Genomic DNA, 20,943 nt, shown 5'->3' on the forward strand with positions numbered 1-20,943 from the left:
ACTTGAATTGATTGAATATCCCGATCCCACTGTGCCATCCAAAGAAGGGTATAACTTGGGACGAAAGGAGAGGACTTCGGCTAAGCAGACCACAGGCTAAGTGGAAATCTCAGAGCGGTAGCCTAGTCACCTCAAAGGCCACCAGGAGAGAAACTAAGCAAAGTCTGTGGTTCTGCCCGCTACCGAGTCTCTCGAAGATGATGGAAGCGCCCGACATGAAGGTGATGGAAGCAACCGGACGTCCGAAGATCCCCTACAAAAACCCAAAGACTGACCGAATACAGAGCTTTAAGACTATAACACTTTTTATTACCCTTCTCTTTTGCCTTCTCCTCATGGACACCTTCTGGATCATGGAGGAGAACACACCCGCTCATAAGACATTGCTGACCACCATTCAACCTACCACCACGAAGGAGCACCATCTGATCTCGCTTTCACCCCAACTCCGAGAAAGGCGTAAGGAGTTCTGGAATAACTCTTTTGTGCAGTTGCTCCACCAACACAATCTTGCCACCAACGCCACTAACTGCTGGATCTGTGGATTGCTACCACATGCCACTGGGCACTCAATCCCTTTCATCCCTTCACCTTTTTCTGTCCATGGTTCCTGCCTCGCCTGGCTGATCCTTCTGCAGGAGAGCTACAAGGACAATGCCACTTCCGGCAGAACCATGTCACACTTCTACCATGGGTTCTGGATGAACAAAACTGGTAGAACTTCCGCCCTCTTCTGCCCTCTGAGATCGAACGCTTCCTTTCACATGGACATCCCTGCCAAAGAACGAGTTGAAATGCAAGTGTTCAACAATCCAGCCAGACCCACCTTCTCTTACCTCCGAAAACGGACGGCCGCCACCCTAACAGTGGCCCTGTCCGTCATCAACATCACTGGATCTGTATGCCTCGAAGGCCTGGGGGCACAGCTGGTGGGCCACAGCTCCTGCCTCATCACCCGAACATTGGATTCAGTTGACCCACCCTCCTTTGTTGCCTCCCCGAATATGTACTTCGTCTGTGGTACTAAGGCCTACACCTGGCTCCCGAAAGGTTGGGGAGGCACCTGCTACATCGCCTTTGTCCTTCCTCCGACGTATGTGGCTCCAGCAAACCATCACCGACAGAAACGGGCCAAAGACATTGTGCAGGCCGACTCCACCGGAGCACAGTTCATGGACGCAGTCAAAGGCCTTGTTCCACTCTGGGGCCCAATGGCAAACAGCCGTGCCATCCGCCACTTAACCCAGGCAGTCGAAACGGCAATGAACATTACGGCTGGCGCCCTCGCCAACAACACCGCCGAGCTCCAGGCCATCCGCTTAGTGGCCCTTCAGAACCGCCTCGTTCTAGATGTGGTTCTGGCTGATCGTGGAGGAGCATGCCGCATCATTGGGTCCAGCTGTTGTACCTACGTACCAGACAACTCACCCTCAGTCTACAAAGCAATTGAACACCTCCACAGACTGTCCACAGAGGTCCATCAAGAGCAAGAAGAATGGTCGCTGGGGAGTTGGTTTTGGGACGCTATTAAAAGTTGGGGATGGAGGCTGTTTTCATTTTTCCTAATACCGATTGTGATACTATGTGGATGTTGCTTGGGGATTCAGTGTCTGCCACCTTTATGTTCGCTTTTTATGAACTGCATCTGCCCTAAGACTTTGAACTTTGAAACAGAGCGGATGAAAGCCCTTTATGAGGTGGAGGTCCGTAGTATTATGGGGATAAATCCGAACTAGACAAGCTGGCGAGATATGTTAAAAGGGAGGACTGTGGAAATTTAGCTTACAAACTGAACATTATCTGCGCCATCTTGCCTCTCCCCAGCGCCACGCACAGCGAATGCACGGCCGCCATTTTAGGCACCCCACTCTCTCCCCGCTCATTGTCACTCGCCAGCGCGTTCCCCTGACGCTGCAAGCATCCCCCGCGCGCCGGCCACCCCCGCTCTCTCATACAGGCCATAAACCCTCTCCTTCTGCGCGACCCTGCTACGGAACCACTTCCGACCGACAACCCATACATGGTCATGCCTCTCCTTTGATAACCCCCTTCCTCTGCGCCCCATTGTCCGAACTGGTCCCAGGCCATCACCTAGCCCTGCGGATGCAGTTTATTGCCCCTACTGTAAGGGAAACACCCCACGTCAAAGGGATTACAGTAGATCAAAGCCCCTACTCCCTGAGACCCGACCGGTCACACACACCCCCCAGGAATTGGCGGAATACCCTGCTGCGCAATAGCCATCTCCTACTGTGGGTGGGGTGGGAACTTCTACTGTAGCTATGTGTGGGATCGGATCTGAACCGGGGCTTCAGGGGATATTCCCCCATGCATCAAGGGAATCTCAAGAATGTACTATGTGTAATAAAGCAATAAACCAGTGTATAAGAGACTAGGTCTCAGAGATGCAGTTAGAGCACCTCGTGACGATACCTTGCTGTCTGATCTGATGTGTTCTGCTCCGACGGAATAAAACTTTGTTTCCTGCCTTCCAGTCTCCGGCGCCTGCCTCTTTCATTGGTAAATTATCGAGTGGTATAAGAGGCGATTACCGCCGGGCAAATACTTGAAAGGTTATCGACTGAAACTGCCGCTACCATTTAATAGTAGAGTGCCATAAAACTGAATATTTCTGGGGCGGAAAAAAGAAAATTAACTTCCTTTCCTAGGCCCACTCTTACCAAACTGTACAAGTCATTTATCAAAGAGTCTGACCACTCTTAAATGATTTGTCATAAGGTTGGCATGAAATATAGCTAAGGCCTCCTTGAAGATCATCATTTGAGTGGATACTGGGTACCTTATGCAATTTGCTGGGATCATATTTTATAAATATTTATAATTTCTTCTGTGGTAACCTCCCTGAATGAGAACTACATGTTGGTGTGAGACTTGTATTATAATGTTACGTTATGTGTACTTGCAGAGCTCATGGCTCACCCAGGAGGGTATCCTGGCGCTTGATAGCAGGTGTTGAGTGGTCCAAGCATGGGCCAAGTCTAGTTGAAGTGGCAAGTCTTCAGTTTCAAAAACCGAGGAGACCGCTCTGATGTGTAGAGGCAGTTTATTCCAGCATTGAGGTAGGAGAAGGCACACTGGCCAAATCTGGTCCTGCGTATGTGAGGATGTGTGAGTAGTTGGCTGAGCGAGGTGTCTGTTGGGTATGTGAAAGTTGCTGTAGTTGTTGAGAGATGCTGGGTCAATGTTGTGCAAGTCTCTGAATGTGTGCATGAGGAGTTTGAAGAGTGCCCGTTTATGGATGAGAGGCCAGTCGGGGTCTCTGACATACGGTCAGTGTATTCTGAGTTTGGCATCGGAGTTTGTATGATCTGGAGTCTTCTGGTAAATTGTGCGCGAATACCTATGTAGACTGCATTGCTGTAAACCATCTTGTTGCTGGCTGGGGCCTGATGCCTGCAAGTATGGCGAGGAAGCCACCTGAAAATCTTATTGAGCATATTGAGTGTGTGGAGGCAGGAGACGGAGACTGCGTTCAGGAGGTTAGAAATAGCAAGCTGGTTGTCTACTACTATTTTGAGGGTTTTTTGCATGGTTATTAAATTGAAGATCTTTGTGGTACTCTGCAGATGAGGTTGGTGCTGTCCGAGGTGAAAGGAGTCAGTTTGACCGACTGGGTGCGGCCGGTAAGGAAGTAGCAGATCTAGCAGAGCGTAGATCCTTGAACGCCAATTTCATCTAGCCCTTGAATAAGGATGGGGTGGGAGAAGGTATCGAAGGTGGCAGATAGATCAAAAGGATGAGGGCAGTGGCGGCTCCTCTGTCTATTGTCAGTTGGATGTCATCTGTGGTGGCGATCGGGTCTCAGTGCAGTTGTTGGGTCAGAATGCGGATTGAGTGGTGTTGATGAGGTGGGTGTCATTGAGGTGGGTGGCTAGTTGCTTTTCATGATCTTCTCCATGGCTTTAGCAGGAAAATGGGTCGGTATTTTGTTTGTCTTTGGGTCTGCTGAGGGTTTCTTCTAGAGGGGAGAACTGTGTGTTTCCAGGTGTCTGGGCAAGTGGCTGTGATGATTGAATCATTCAGATTGAGGGCGATGCTGATGGGTTCCATTCCTTTCGTGAAAACGTGCCGAGGGTAGGGGTCTGAGTGTGCTGTGGTTTGAGTGGTAATGGTTGACCAGGTTGTCAGGTGGTCATCTGGGTGCTGTAAGTGACATATGTAGGGTTGCTGTGATGATGGAGCAGTGAGGTTGGGGTGCAGAGTTGTCATAGATGCTGGTGATCTTGCTACCAAAGATGAGACCGCTGGGGGCATAGGTCCTGTGAAGGAGTGATTTTTGTGGGGTTTGCAGCCGGAGAGGTGAAGTCTTTCACAATGTCCAAGGTTTCCTTGGCACTGTTTGTGTTGCTGTCGATATGCTTGGTGAGAGCTGAATGTTTGGTGGCTCTGGTTTGTTGGTGGTAGCACCTGAGGGATAATCTGTAGATGCTCTGTTGGTGGAATTGTCTAACGGTCGATCTGTAGGTGCTCCTGTCTGTGAAGCCATGGCTTGGTCTCAAATTCTTTCTAGCTGCATGGAGTAGGGTTTTGGTGAGTTTCAGCTCTTCTGTGAACCACATTTTTGTGCCCTGGTTCTTGTGGAGTGTCTGCATAGGAGGTGATCCAAGCGTTGAAGCTGAGGTGATTATTGAGGTGCTGCTGTTGGAGCCCTGTGAACCAGGATTCTTCAGAGATCCTATTCAAGTCACATTGTGCAGATGTGGCAATGACATTCCTGCAGTGGTTAGGGATGGGTATGCTGAAGTGGATGAGGGTGTGCTCTGACTAGGTGATGGGTGTGGGCTTGTCCACCATGAATTAGCTGAAGCTGGTCACGATGAGGTCCAGTAGGTGTCTGGGGACATGGGAAGATCCTTCTACTCTCTAGGTAAGTCCAAGGTTTGTCAGGTCATCCAGGAAGTTGGTAGTGTTGGGGTCAGGAAGTTCCTCCAAGTGGTAACTGAGGTTACCAAGAAAGATGGAAGACCTGGAGTTGAGTATTATGTGATTCACATAGTGTGCCACCCAACTGGTGTTTAGTGTTCCTCTCTGAGCTTTCTAGTATTTTCCACAGATATATAACGCAACAACTGACGCACACCTAAAACCAGACAGGACTGTTAGCTTTGTCAGTGGTTGTTAGCTGTTAAAGATAAATGAGTAACAAGAAGTATTTTGTTGTAAATAATTAACATTGAAAATGTTTTTATTCTGAAATTGTGAGACTTCGGAATTAAACATTTACAGAGGCTTATGGAAGGGGTGGTGGTCTTCAAAGTGTCTCAATCACTCTTGGTATGTACTCTCTGTTTGACATATATGCCCTTTTTCACATCTCCATCTGAAAATCTTACACCTCGTCTTTCCTCTTCAGCATCCTCTTTCACTGCCTCCTGAATGCACATCCTTGTATCTCCTTAACTTTACCCCCCACAAATGTACAGCACGCCCACTCACCTGTAAGCACAGCATTTTCTTTTACATTGGCAGTATTTTTACAACTGTGTATTTCCTTCACACTTTTGCACAGAAACACAAGTGCCACTGGAATACCGTTACCATTGCCCTGTGTGCACTGCTGAGAGGCCAAAGATTGGATGACCATGAATTCTGAACACCTTTTTAACCCACTGACGGGCACAGTGAGAAACATGTACTGCATTTAGCCTCCACCTGAGCGCCCAGTCCTGGCCAGTTATAAATACATGGATGCGACTCCGTTCAAAATGAGAATTATACACGAGTAGTATGCCACACGAAAAATATATACAGAGACAACATCCTGAAAATAGTTAACACTCTTATAGAGTGCACGATTAAACAAAATGTGAAATATAAACAGGAATTAAATCGTTGACATTGATTACCTTAACTTTTTTTTTTTTTTTTTTACATGAATGGTTTAGTATTCGATCAGTGTTTTTGTCATTACAATTAAGGTCCTCATAGAGACCCGTTTTAAGATCCGCTTTTTACTCCGTTCTGCTATGCGAACACTGCTTCTTGTAATCCTGAGTAGCTGCTACATGGGCAACGAAACTGCGAAAAGAGAAGACTGTGCTACCCAGTGTATTGGTGTAGTAAGTACATGGTTTTCTTATGCAAGCAAGGAAAGGGGGGCTCCACTGCCCCCCTCCTTTTTGCCCCTCCCCCATTCAAATGGCCCCTCCCACTCTTAGGCCCTGGTACCATTGCACTTGCTGCACTTATGATAGCTATGCCTCAGAACACTTGCTACAGGCTGCAAGAGTGATCACTTCAGTTTTGGTGCTGGGGGAACGTATAGTAAGCGTAATTAACATTCTACTCTTTCTCCTATGTGCCAGTGTTCCTTCAGCTGCAAACCATGTATTATGTTTTTTTCAGAATTGCTCTACTCCAACCACCGCCAGCTCCAACATGCGGTGACCCAACAGAACATACAATGCCTCAGATCTCCGCAGGCTTACCAGCAGTCGTAGAAGCTGTTCTTGGAAGTTCTGGGCCAGCAATGTCAAGTCCAAGGTCTACAATGGCGGCCTTGGCTGATATAGCCCCACCTCTCACCTTTACGGAACCATTTGGTGCAATGCCATGTATCTTAAGGGCCAACCCAGCAGTGCCAGTATTTAGTTTTAGCAAGGCCACACCAGTAGTACCAATGGAAGCTGATGCTTCGGTGCCAACGACTGAGTCGTCCACTGTTAACCCTGCAGTGGCATTGCTTCTTGGCTCGGATAATGCCTCTTCTGTGATAGGGGTGGATTCTCCCAGTGCCTGTCCAGCAGAATCAACACACCCTGTCTCCAGATTTGAGCTATCGGTGACACCAGTGGATTCTGTAGATGGTGACAAAGCAACAACAAAGATGGAGTCTACCGTTTCTGGCCCAACACCACAGACCCTAACCGCTGACAGAAACCGAGCGTTCTCGCAGCTGGGAAGCCTTTCAAAGGAGACGTGCATGAACACGAGTCATTCTGAGTCAAGGTAAGTCTTAAATGGTGGGGGTTATGGACAAGTGGGGGACTGATCACTTCATGTCACCAATGAGGCAAAGTGCCTAGGACTGCAAACAGCATCCAAGTGCTAGGGCTCTGGGGTTGAATTCTTATAATTATTTCAGTAGATGCTAACCAAGACGGTTAGTTTTTGATCAGTAAAGGGCGAATATGTTGCTATGGGCCCCTTTGCAGCACAGGCAGGAGTGAAGCAGAACTTACACTTGATCATCAGGCTTTAAGCTAGCAAAGGAGCATGGGTTGTAAGCGCATGTTTATACTAGGCCTAGGAGGAAGCTTAAGGAGCAACTTAAGCACATAAAGAGCCTGGTCTTAAATGTGGCCCAGGCCCTATTGTAATGTTTTCTGCTTCTAGATTGTGTTGAAGGACTTCTCTGAAAGATGGTAGTGTGGAAAGAGCTTGCAGGAGAATGTATAAGATATTCCAAAGAAGAGTTCCCTGTACTCGCTGCTAGCCCCAGTGTTTTTCTCCTGTATTTTGGAATGCTGATAAGTCTGCTGCTTCTAGATCTAAGGTTGTATTAAGTATCTGGGGGAGTGGTCTTTACGTAGGTGTACAATAGACTAGTTCCTCTAAAGGATTTGAATATTCTAAACTACTTTTGAATTAAATTGTTGCACTGGGATTTAGTGCGGATCTTTCAGAACTTAAATAGTCAACACTTTGTTCTGGGTTGTTGTCTGGGGGGTTTGAACCTGTTCTTTGGAGAACCACTGTATACTATATGTTAACCATTTGACCATATTCTAAGCATATCATAATTCTGTGACGTCGGTTTTATGATCCAGTTGTAGAAAGGGAGCACCTTGTTTAGGCCTCCTACATTGAATGCTGCCTTTAAACCAACACATCACTTCACTTGTAAAGAGCCACGTTGCATTAGGTTGTCGCATAAAAGCGGAGAACTATAAACTGTGCCAGTGGTGACCAGAAGTAAGGCGGCCAATTTAGTATGGATCCTCTGAGCGGAACAATGTTGAATTTCTTTTTTACATGCTGAGGTACCTTGCGAGAGATCATTGAGGGTGGTAGGGTGGTTGAGTTTGAGAGTTTCTTTGCCTGATTAGGAGTGCTTATAATTATCCCATGTTTCTACTTTGGTCGCTTGCATATAACTGGAATGTCAAGACTTTAATATGAAACACAGAACAATAAAGAACCATTTTTTTTAAAGCGACCAGGGTGCTTCCTCTGCTATATCTTAAATATGCCTATGTTGCTATGCTTTTTTAGCTTCCCATAGTCTCAGAAGCAAATACCCCGTTTTCTTACTTTATACGATCTCTTCATGAAGTCAAATGAAATCAATTCAAATGGGACACTTTCCCTCCAAATTTGGAAGCCTTTTTCTTCTTTTTTGGTCGTATGGGACTCTTTGTTCAGTCCTAGAAGGAGGCAAAAAGACGTGTAGAACAGGTTTTATGTATTAGAGTCTAGCACTGATGTTCCGTATTTGTAATAATGCGTGCACCCAATGATTTCTATCAATGTGTATTTTTGCTCCATTAAAGGCAAACATCTTCAACCCTTTTGGGGTTGTTCGTTTAGGTGAGCAAATGTAATAATTGTTCATGTTTTCCATATTAGGATGAATCTTGACTTGGGGGACCTTTATTATCAAAGCCGCCTCTATGCGCATTATGGACATCTTATGCTGTGTAGATCTCACTTTATTTCGAAATAAGGAGTTTAAGTCTAGGTAGACGTAAACCTAGACATTGCTTTGAAAGTGAACATTAATGGTAAAAGAATCTGTGACCACAATGTTACGTACATTGTTTTTAAGGGAGAGAAGTAGTAAAACATTTTCAATTAGTGCTCCTTTAGAAACTGGTAGAAAACGGTCTTGTAAGGCTTCTGTAGCGTAACTTAGTTTCTGTTTAGAAGGTCTTCATAGGTCTAGGCAGACGCGCAGTATTTTTTTCCTTTCATTAGAGAGAAGCTATGCAAATTGGAGATTGGAGGGTTATAAATAGATAAAGGAGTGAAAGGGGTTTCAAAATTACTCCCCCCCCCCCCCCCCTATTGTGGTGATGTTTAGAGAGTGAAAGAAAAGTGATCAATTTAACATTCTCAAAAAATCACAAGCTACGTTGCATTTCGTATGCAACAGTTTAGTAACTTTCGGTCTGCTTAAGCTAGAGAGATTTGTTTTTTGGTTTGTATTTTCATTTTATGCACTCCTCTAAGCATAATACAGTTGTTGATTTTAAATCATCGGTAAAGGTGACTCTCACAAATAGGATCCTGTTGTAAGTTACTAATGTACTTGTTTAAAGAAAGGGATACTCAACAAACTGATATTGGGAGCAAGGAAGTCACTAAGTAGCACACCTTGCCAGCTAAAAAATTGGTTTTATACAATACATCTATTCGAACGAGCTACCAATTCTATTAGAACGAGCTACCAATTCAAGCTGATTTATAACCATGCATTTACCACCACAACCTGGTAAGTTACAAGGTTTGTTAAAATGCTTTCCATTTTCAATGCATAAGTGGTAAAGGGTAAAGTAGTTAGGACAGGGTGGTTAATAGGTTTGTAAGGGATTGGGGTTTAGGATTCAGTGAACAGTAGTTGTAAGCGGGAGCAAGGGGTTATTAGGGTTCAAGGAAGGGTAGCGTTGAGGGGAAGTAAAGAGTTTTTAGGATTCAGAGAATGGTAGAGGTAAGGAGTAGTGAGGGTTTTTCAGGGTTCAGAGAAGGGTTTCCAATTTAATTTGTCACTTTTTCCTACTTTAACCACTGAACGTCAACATTTGGCAACCACCGTTTTTCTCTTTGATATGCAGAAACATTTCAAGTGGCAGAGAAGGCTACTTCGTTACTTTATTGATATGTGTTTTATTATTCTGCTAAGAGCGCTCCACGTAAAATAACCCATGCCACTCTTCAATAGAAACCTGTCAAAGAATAGCAAAGGGAGATAACGCTGGGGGCTGCCAAGACTTGAGTTTCAGATGCTAACGTGGAAATAAGTAACAAGCCACATTGAAAAGAATAAAATGATTTGTTTAATTGTGTACTATGGGCCATTTCATCTCCTGAAATCCTGCTGAGTGGAGTTTCCCCTCAATGCTATGTAGGGGAGAGGATGTAGTCGACCTCGACGATGGGGAACCGGGTTCGAGTCTCAGTAGGGACTCTCAACATCCTGTGATTCTGGGCAGATCACTTAATCTCCCCGTACCTAACAAAAAGTAATGTGTCCATCTGTTACGAAACTGGTGCTCATGTGAAGTGCTCCGACACCTAATCTCTCCGGGTCGAGTTCGGGGTATATATAACTCTAAAAAAAAAAAAAAAAAAAAAAAATACATGTTTTTACGAAAGAACAAATCTCTGAGGGCGCTATTCTAGAGAAAATAGCTATTTTAATAGAAGCTGGAGTATGAAGTGTTGGCACTAAAGTTTGTACACACTGAGCTTTGCTAGATGCTGGGCGCTAAAAGCTTGGTTGATATGGGCATACGGTTTCTTTTTGTGGAGTGCTGCTTTCTTCATTCATGTGATTAGTCTCTCATTGTTGCTAGTATTTGGTGATACTTGCAGTTCTTTTTTTATTTTTTTATTATATAGCTCAAACTCAACCCAAAGGTACTGGAGTGCTTTGCATGAGCACCATTCCATTACGCGAGGATGCATTAATTTTTTTTAGGCACGGGGAGATTGTGAGTTGCCCCGAATCTCAGCATGTCAGGAAAACGCAGAGACTGGAACTTGGTTCCTCCGCTCCAAAGTCATCGGCTCCGGCCGTTTAAAAGAAAAAAAAAATCAATGCATATATAGAGCGCATGGCTACCTCAACAGAGTTGTTCCAGCGCTAGAATGCAGATTTGCAGTGAGGGGTAACAAGCAGGTCAATCTAACGCAAGTTGAAAAGCCTGTAACAAAAACGGCCCCCAGGGACCCAAAACCGGCCCCCACCTGTGCGGCGCACCGGGGGATTGCCCGGTGCCCGTGAGGCACACCGGGGATTGCCCGGTGCCCGCTACGGCCAGTCCGGCCCTGCAGCTGAGGGAAAGCTTCTTAGAGTGCCGGCCCCATAGCTTCTGAGGTGTCAATTCTCCAGTTTCTCCTCCTTTTGACCGGGAGTTAAACCGCTTGGATTCCAGTGAGAAGCTGAACAGTACCAAAAAAGGATCCAACCAGGTCAGGCGTACAGGTGCCTCCACTTTAAGGTTGGGGTTGTTAGAAAAAATAAGGTCAAGCATATGGCCCGCCGTGTGAGTAGGGGCGGTCACTAATTGCGTAAGATTTAAACCCTCTAGAGTTACTACCAACAGTGATGCCTGGGAACAACATTCATCATCCGCATGGACGTTGAAGTCGCCAAGCACAGTTAGATCGGCGTACTTCAGAGATAGTTGAGCGACTAGGTCACAGAGCTCTAATAGGTGGCTGAAGGGGTCGCCGTTACAGTGTGTTATGCGGCCCATTGCAATTTGACTGCAGAACCAAGGCATCAATTGACTTTATGGGAAGACTCGCAATTACAAGTCACCTTGCAAGTCACAGCGAAGTTCCGTGTCTTTATAATCTAACTTTGCCTTGAGTCGCATTTCTCTATAGGGTCACAGTACTGCTCAGTGAATTGAAATGTTCTTGTAATTTACAGCAGGCAGTACTTTACTCCAGATGTATTTATTTCTTTAATATAATCATGAGCAGGGGGTGAGATTACTCTTCTCTAGGTAATGTACATATAGGATATAGCATCCCAACTGTACACAGTCAGGATACTGTAAGTCACAGGAGTTTGGTTGTAGCCCATAATTTATGTAGTCCTGCCTGAGAATGACCTACAGAGGGTGCCGCTATTAAACTCAGCAGTGTGTTTCATTTCTTCTTACGGTTTACTTGTAAAGACTATTCGAATCGAGGCTCTCTGCTGACGATGTTTGGACAGAACTAGGCATGTCAATTGCTTAATTTGTAAAAAACCAAAAAGAAACGGTCCCTTGGTCTCCTCAGGAGGCCATTGCAGCTTACACCGCACTGCCACTGCCAATAATAGTAAAAACAAAACTACTAACCATCACATGTGTGACAATTCTGACAATTCCATATCCCAAAGCTATAAGAATGGCTGTGGAAGCAGCCTGCAGGTAACAGTCATTTTTATTGTATATTGAATTAATAATTAACTGCTGTTGTGGTCCTCTCTAAACTAGTCAGACAGCACCACCTTGTGGTTGATAGCACCACTGCTATCTAATAAGGTGAGAAGTTTCTTGTTTTGTTTTTAGGTCTCGCCTGAGCTAGCGCTTTAGCGCTGCTCTGGCGAGAGCTATAGAAAGCAGGATTTGGAAGTGCAAACTAGTGCTTTTGAGGTCGCCAACTACAGTGCATGTGCGGCGGGCACGCGCACCATTTGTCAGCCTGCTGATCACTTTCGTGGCTGCTTTGATGTTCTCAGTGAGCCGCGCGGCCACTGAGAACATCAAAGCGGCCGCGATAGTGCTCACCATATGCCAGCCCTCCCTGTGTTGCTTTATCACTCACCGCCCCCCCGCCCCCCTTCCATGTTACCCAAGTGCCTGGCGTTTTGTAATGGTCCTCTCTCTATTTCCATTTCAGTTTTCCACCTTTTTTAATACTCATTCAGACACTTTAAAAAAACGAATATATCCTGAAACATCTGTAGGCCAAGTTATAAACAGATCGCCCTGTTGTATATCCTAATGTTTACCCATGTTAACCTAAAATAGATGTCCACATATTTTGAGTATGATTTTGATCAAGCAATTTGAACGCCATTGGTAAGAAGTTGCTACTCTTAACTTGAAGCATCTGTAAACCGAAAACCTACACATAAACCTAGTTTCATTTAAATATAGACATTGTGTTTCCTGTCACCTTCAGTCACTCACCAGATTATTAGTTTGCAATCTATTTTGCATTTTGAATATTTTATAGATGGTACCTCTGACTGCTAGATGTGCTTGTTTTATATTTTTACTATAAAACAATTTGAAAAAATGTGTCATGAAAAACTAACTTTGCCAAAGAACACAGAGCATCCTCGTATACCTCTCCAAATATCAGGGCAGCGGTTTTAGACTGGAGCTCGACAATTCCCCTCCAGATTGTAAGAAACATCTGGAAATAAAGTAAGACCAATCTAACCAAATAACTGGCACTTTATTTTCATAGAAATTGATTGGATCGCCCTTAATTGCTTTGTATCAAGGTCCGCACTATTTAAAGGCACATTCATACAATCCGATTGCTCTACAGCCCTGTTTCTTACCCGTTTGAACTCTGAGGGTCCCCACTGAATCACAAACCCCTGCATAAGCAATGCCTACCATCTGAATCGCAAAAGAATGTGCAAACACCCAGACACAAGAATACGTTAGACAAATGCACATATTGGGGTCTATTTTATTGAATTCAGAAACAAAAGATGTTGACATTTTTATGGGAAGATTTAGCTTTTCAGTACTTTTATTTTTAAAAGACGAAGCCTTATCTTTTTTACTTCTGGGGACCTCCAATGAAACAGTTTTAGTAGCCACGGATCTTTGACTAACTTTTTTTTTTTTTTTTTTTTTTACGATTTGAACCCCAGAAGAATTCACAATAATACAGAAACGAGTATACATCAAACAAATACATTGGGAAGTATTTTATTTAATTCACAAACCAAAAACGCAGACATTTTAATGGGGAGGTTTGAGCTTTTTCAACATTTAGCTTTATTTCTAAAAACTGAATTTATGTGCTCGATTATGCACACCACGTGGTCTTCTTTGCTCCCCATACCTGCTCTTTTTTTTTTTTGTCGGTGCATGCAGCTGCTGCTTCATTTGAGGCCACCAATCATCCATGTTAGATTAAGTCTGCTGTTCTAGCGCTGCTCCCACAAATCATAAGGATTCCAACTTAATTTTTGGCTTCTAAACTAATATTTTTACATTTTAGAGAGAATTTAAAGCATTCGATGCAATTTTGCGTTTTTATGTAGAGGTAATTAATCTAATATTTTATTTTTTAAACTGTCGCGGACACTCTGAGAATGCGTTGCGGACCCCAGGGATCTGCTGACCACAGGTTAAGAACCACTGCACTACAGTCATGCTAAAGACTGTCGTTAAGTCCCTCAAGCTCCAATTCATTGAGTCGTTCAGCTTACATGCTTGCACATGTGACATTTCATAAGTTAAATAACCCTTTAAAACGACGTACGAAGGAATAGGAAAAAATGCCCCCCCACCCACACACACACACACACACATTTTATCCCTTCTCTCCCGCTAAACTCCTGGCCAGAGTGGGGATCTATTAAATGCAGCAGTTAGTAAAGAGGCACTGGAACAATTTTCAAAGTGCGGGAACTGCCACCAATGTGTTATTGGTTAAGTCATAGGGGGTATGAAAAACCCAAGTTTTACACAGATGTACAGCAAATGAGCCGCACCTGTTCAGCAGGTGAATGGTGGGCGAGTGTTGTCCAGTGGTGCTTTTTATCCCGAGCATGTGACTAAAGTATGGTGTGCTACGATACTGCCTTTTACAGAGAGCACATTTTTCATTTAAATGGACTCTTGAAACAGGCACTAAATTTAAATGGACTCTTGAAACGGGCACTCAATTTCCATCAGTCATGCAGCTTGATTGATAAACCTATGTGGGTATAAACAATAATGTGAAATTGAAAATGGTTGCATATTTATCATTTGTGCATCACACAAGTAAAGTGTCTTTGTTTTGATCTTATGAAAATCTTTGTTTCACTCACACTTCAGAATAAATTAAAAACGAAATGTCTTTATAACTTTTCTTGCTGCTGACAAATTTTGAAATATTTGTAAAATTAATTTGCAAATATTTACATTGTTTTGTGTATTAGAAAACATTTGACATCCTGCAGCTTTTTCTTTTATACTTGATGTACTCCAGCAGGATTGTCACTTCGTTCACATTAAAAACAAGCATTGGCATAGCCAATAGGTCTCGCTTTTGGGACCTTATAAGTATTTAGTTATGCAGCACAATATCCTTGGTGCAACAACATCAACTGTTGCATGGCTAAACACTTATAAGGTCCCAAAGGCGAGACCTATTGGCTATACCAATGCTTGTTTAAAGGAGCTACCCTGAGACACAGGACGGCTAGCTCTTTCTGAGATGTTTTCGAAAGCAGCGCCCCCCAACACGAGTCCTTCAGAGCAACATTCCAATGTCAACAGTGCAATGTCGTGGTGCTTGCTGCCATCTGAGCAATTATTTTCAGCTTCAAATGCATTTACCACTATCTATAAAGTAACCTATTGTAAATGCAATGGATAGTCTGTTTTTACTGAGTCTTCGCTTACGATTGGACGGCTTTCTTTTATGTCTTGATATGACGGATTTCCTCCTGGAACGTAGCTGCTTTCAGTGGCGTAAACAACAAGCATTGAAAATGCAATAGGCCTCGCCTTTGATTAAGTTAAAGCCATGTGCTTTGCTAATGGTATTGTATAACAAAGCAAATGGTTTTAACTTGATGAAAGGCGAGACGTAATGCATTTTTAATGCTTGTTATACTATGCTGACTCATCACCATATACTGTGTATAGCGCCTAGTGTCCCCTTACTCTTTTTATACTATACTGACTCGTCCCCAAATACTGTGAATAGCGCTTTGTTGCTTTCTGACTAGATTCTCCCTGCAAAAGTTTCCACACATACATACATACATACATACATACACACTTGAGTATTATGTGATTCACATAGTGTGCCACCCAACTGGTGTTTAGTGTTCCTCTCTGAGCTTTCTAGTATTTTCCACAGATACATAACGCAACAACTGACGCACACCTAAAACCAGACAGGACTGTTAGCTTTGTCAGTGGTTGTTAGCTGTTAAAGATAAATGAGTAACAAGAAGTATTTTGTTGTAAATAATTAACATTGAAAATGTTTTTATTCTGAAATTGTGAGACTTCGGAATTAAACATTACAGAGGCTTATGGAAGGGGTGGTGGTCTTCAAAGTGTCTCAATCACTCTTGGTATGTTCTCTCTGTTTGACATATATGCCCTTTTTCACATCTCCATCTGAAAATCTTACACCTCCTCTTTCCTCTTCAGCATCCTCTTTCACTGCCTCCTGAATGCACATCCTTGTATCTCCTTAACTTTACCCCCCACAAATGTACAGCACGCCCACTCACCTGTAAGCACAGCATTTTCTTTTACATTGGCAGTATTTTTACAACTGTGTATTTCCTTCACACTTTTGCACAGAAACACAAGTGCCACTGGAATAACGTTACCATTGCCCTGTGTGCACTGCTGAGAGGCCAAAGATTGGATGACCATGAATTCTGAACACCTTTTTAACCCACTGACGGGCACAGTGAGAAACATGTACTGCATTTAGCCTCCACCTGAGCGCCCAGTCCTGGCCAGTTATAAATATATGGATGCGACCACGTTCAAAATGAGAATTATACACGAGTAGTATGCCACACGAAAAATATATACAGAAACAACATCCTGAAAATAGTTAACACTCTTATAGAGTGCACGATTAAACAAAATGTGAAATATAAACAGGAATTAAATCGTTGACATTGATTACCTTAACTTTTTTTTTTTTTTTTACATGAATGGTTTAGTATTCGATCAGTGTTTTTGTCATTACAATTAAGGTCCTCATAGAGACCCGTTTTAAGATCCGCTTTTTACTCCGTTCTGCTATGCGAACACTGCTTCTTGTAATCCTGAGTAGCTGCTACATGGGCAACGAAACTGCGAAAAGAGAAGACTGTGCTACCCAGTGTATTGGTGTAGTAAGTACATGGTTTTCTTATGCAAGCAAGGAAAGGGGGGCTCCACTGCCCCCCTCCTTTTTGCCCCTCCCCCATTCAAATGGCCCCTCCCACTCTTAGGCCCTGGTACCATTGCACTTGCTGCACTTATGATAGCTATGCCTCAGAACACTTGCTACAGGCTGCAAGAGTGATCACTTCAGTTTTGGTGCTGGGGGAACGTATAGTAAGCGTAATTAACATTCTACTCTTTCTCCTATGTGCCAGTGTTCCTTCAGCTGCAAACCATGTATTATGTTTTTTTCAGAATCGCTCTACTCCAACCACCGCCAGCTCCAACATGCGGTGACCCAACAGAACATACAATGCCTCAGATCTCCGCAGGCTTACCAGCAGTCGTAGAAGCTGTTCTTGGAAGTTCTGGGCCAGCAATGTCAAGTCCAAGGTCTACAATGGCGGCCTTGGCTGATATAGCCCCACCTCTCACCTTTACGGAACCATTTGGTGCAATGCCATGTATCTTAAGGGCCAACCCAGCAGTGCCAGTATTTAGTTTTAGCAAGGCCACACCAGTAGTACCAATGGAAGCTGATGCTTCGGAGCCAACGACTGAGTCGTCCACTGTTAACCCTGCAGTGCCATTGCTTCTTGGCTCGGATAATGCCTCTTCTGTGATAGGGGTGGATTCTCCCAGTGCCTGTCCCGCAGAATCAACACAACCTGGCTCCAGATTTGAGCTATCGGTGCCACCAGTGGATTCTGTAGATGGTGACAAAGCAACAACAAAGATGGAGTCTACCGTTCCTGGCCCAACACCACAGACCCTAACCCCTGTCAGAAACCGAGCGTTCTCGCAGCTGGGAAGCCTTTCAAAGGAGACGTGCATGAACACGAGTAATTCTGAGTCAAGGTAAGTCTTAAATGGTGGGGGTTATGGACAAGTGGGGGACTGATCACTTCATGTCACCAATGAGGCAAAGTGCCTAGGACTGCAAACAGCATCCAAGTGCTAGGGCTCTGGGGTTGAATTCTTATAATTATTTCAGTAGATGCTCACCAAGACGGTTAGTTTTTGATCAGTAAAGGGCGAATATGTTGCTATGGGCCCCTTTGCAGCACAGGCAGGAGTGAAGCAGAACTTACACTTGATCATCAGGCTTTAAGCTAGCAAAGGAGCATGGGTTGTAAGCGCATGTTTATACTAGGCCTAGGAGGAAGCTTAAGGAGCAACTTAAGCACATAAAGAGCCTGGTCTTAAATGTGGCCCAGGGCCTATTGTAATGTTTTCTGCTTCTAGATTTTGTTGAAGGACTTCTCTGAAAGATGGTAGTGTGGAAAGAGCTTGCAGGAGAATGTATAATATATTCCAAAGCAGAGTTCCCTGTACTCGCTGCTATCCCCAGTGTTTTTCTCCTGTATTTTGGAATGCTGATAAGACTGCTGCTTCTAGATCTAAGGTTGTATTAAGTATCTGGGGGAGTGGTCTTTACGTAGGTGTACAATAGACTAGTTCCTCTAAAGGATTTGAATATTCTAAACTACTTTTGAATTAAATTGTTGCACTGGGATTTAGTGCGGATCTTTCAGAACTTATATAGTCAACACTTTGTTCTGGGTTGTTGTCTGGGGGGTCTGAACCTGTTCTTTGGAGAACCACTGTATACTATATGTTAACCATTTGACCATATTCTAAGCATATCATAATTCTGTGACGTCGGTTTTATGATCCAGTTGTAGAAAGGGAGCACCTTGTTTAGGCCTCCTACATTGAATGCTGCCTTTAAACCAACACATCACTTCACTTGTAAAGAGCCACGTTGCATTAGGTTGTCGCATAAAAGCGGAGAACTACAAACTGTGCCAGTGGTGACCGGAAGTAAGGCGACCAATTTAGTATGGATCCTCTGAGCGGAACAATGTTGAATTTCTTTTTTACATACTGATGTACCTTGCGAGAGATCATTGAGGGTGGTAGGGTGGTTGAGTTTGAGAGTTTCTTTGCCTGATTAGGAGTGCTTATAATTATCCCATGTTTCTACTTTGGTTGCTTGCATATAACTGGAATGTCAAGACTTTAATATGAAACACAGAACAATAAAGAACCATTTTTTTAAAGCGACCAGGGTGCCTCCTCTGCTATATCTTAAATATGCCTATGTTGCTATGCTTTTTTAGCTTCCCATAGTCTCAGAAGCAAATACCCCGTTTTCTTACTTTATACGATCTCTTCATGCAGTCAAATTAAATTAAATCAAATCAAATGGGACACTTTCCCTCCAAATTTGGAAGCCTTTTTCTTTTTTGGTCGTATGGGACTGTGCTGGCCCGGTGGGCCGTTCGGCCGGGCCCTGGGGATTAGCTTGAAGGAAGTGATTGGTGTGTCGGAAACACGACAGAAACAGTTAGAGGCTGGTGAAAGAAGGGCTGCTTCTTTCGTTTTATTTTGGATGCCTTTCTCAGGGGCTGAGTAAAGTACATAGGTGATGTAACAAAGGTGGAAAAGGCAGAACACCAGTATGTACTCGTCCCTTGTGGGCCGGAAGCGTCTTCCCTTGTGACGTCCGTCGGTTGTTTTCTGGCTTGCTTCTCTGGGATCTGGACCTCAGGGACATGAAAACAACAAAGGCACGAGGTTACTGACGTGCTCCTATACTAACAAGTGTTTGTGCCACCGTCACCAGGGGTTGTGGTTTTTACGTGCGTTTTAGAGTGGTTTGTAAGGGGAGCTGGTCGGAGTGGGACGGGTGCTGTTGGGTCAAGAGAAGGTCAGTGACCCAGGCTTTGCTACCAACCCTCTTAAGCCCCCTGTTCACAGCCCCATGCAGCTTTTCCCAGCCCACCACCACAGTGAACCCCGAGCGGTCACTTGCCTTGAGCCACGACCCAGGGACTGGGCCGCGGCGCTGGGACCTCGAGCGTTCTTAGGTGTCTCTGCCCTCTCGGACCCTCCGATCTTCGGATCTGCCGCCTTCCTCTCTCTCGTGTCACCGCTGGGCTCCGTTCTGCTGGGCTCCTCACCGCCGGGCTCCTCACCGCTGGACTCCGTTCTGCTGGGCTCCTCACCGCCGGGCTCCGTTCCGCTGGGCTCCTCACCGCTGCTCCCGGGGTCGTCTGCTTCTCTACACTCGCCTTTCTCCGTCTCGCTGGCTGTCTCTTCCGGTCGGCAGACGAGACACTCTTCCTTCCCTGCCTCTTTTCTTTCCTGGACTCCTCCTGTTCCCGCCTCGTTGCACCAATCCCCTGTCCGCGATGTGGGTGACGTCGGGAGGTGTGTCCGGAGTGTCTGGGCCACTAGACCGCTCCGTGCTTCCGGAGGAGAGCCGCCATCCCCCTCGCCTGAGCTCCGGGGTCCTGACTCGTCGGAGCCTTCACACATCCCCTCCCTTAGGAATGGACGTAGGGGCCATTCGGACGATGGGTGGCGGGAGAGGTAGTCTGGACCGATGTTCTGTGAACCTGGCACATGGATCGTCTGAAAAGAAAAAGGTTGTAATGCCAAAAACCACCGAAGGATGCGTGCATTGGTGTTCTTATTGCGGGACAACCAGGTGAGAGGTGCATGGTCGGTTACAATAGTAAACTGTCTTCCCAACAAGTAATATTGAAGCGCCTCCACAGCCCACTTGATAGCAAGACATTCAAGCTCGATGGTTGAATACCGGGTCTCTCTGGGAAACAGCTTACGGCTTATATACAGGAGTGGTCGTAAGTCTCCTTTGGGGTCAGGCTGGCATAACACGGCCCCGAGGCCGAGTCCCGAAGCGTCTGTTTGCAGAACAAAAGGTAACGTAAAATCCGGGCAACTAAGGACAGGGGCTGTACAGATGGCGTTTTTGAGAGCCAGGAAGCTATTCTCCTGTTCTTGAGTCCAGTCCTGTATACGGGTGGGTTGTGTTTTGGTTAGCAGAGCAGTCAGGGGACTGGCTAGGGTTGAAAACGAAGGAATGAACCTACGGTAATACCCGATGAATCCCAGGAAGGAACGGACGTCCTTCTTCGTGGCTGGCTTGGGGATATTTTTGACAGCTTCAATTTTGTTTATCTGGGGTTTTATACAGCCGTTGGTGATGGTATACCCTAAATACTGGATCTCGTTAGTGCCTAACAAGGATTTCTTGGGGTTAATCGTGAGACCGGCGGCCTGAATGGCCGCAAACACTTCCCCTAGATGACAG

At 44.9% G+C, this 20,943-nt stretch overlaps 1 protein-coding gene across 8 annotated transcripts in view; it reads left to right on the plus strand.

Moving 5' to 3' along the window:
• The window catches only part of LOC146867898 (rho guanine nucleotide exchange factor 19-like), a 212,394-nt gene that overhangs the window by 70,132 nt on the left and 121,319 nt on the right, over positions 1 to 20,943 (plus strand). For 7 of the 8 annotated variants that reach the window (XM_085608604.1, XM_085608606.1, XM_085608608.1 and 4 more), the window contains exons 2-3: positions 6,367 to 6,969; positions 17,076 to 17,678. In XM_085608604.1, coding sequence (XP_085464730.1) covers positions 6,367 to 6,969; positions 17,076 to 17,678 — 1,206 coding nt within the window. The remainder of the gene's footprint in view (positions 1 to 6,366; positions 6,970 to 17,075; positions 17,679 to 20,943) is intronic. The other variant, XM_085608610.1, reaches the window with a different exon arrangement.

Source organism: Triturus cristatus, chromosome 1_2, assembly GCF_964204655.1.
Source record: "Triturus cristatus chromosome 1_2, aTriCri1.1, whole genome shotgun sequence".
Taxonomy (NCBI): domain Eukaryota; kingdom Metazoa; phylum Chordata; class Amphibia; order Caudata; family Salamandridae; genus Triturus; species Triturus cristatus.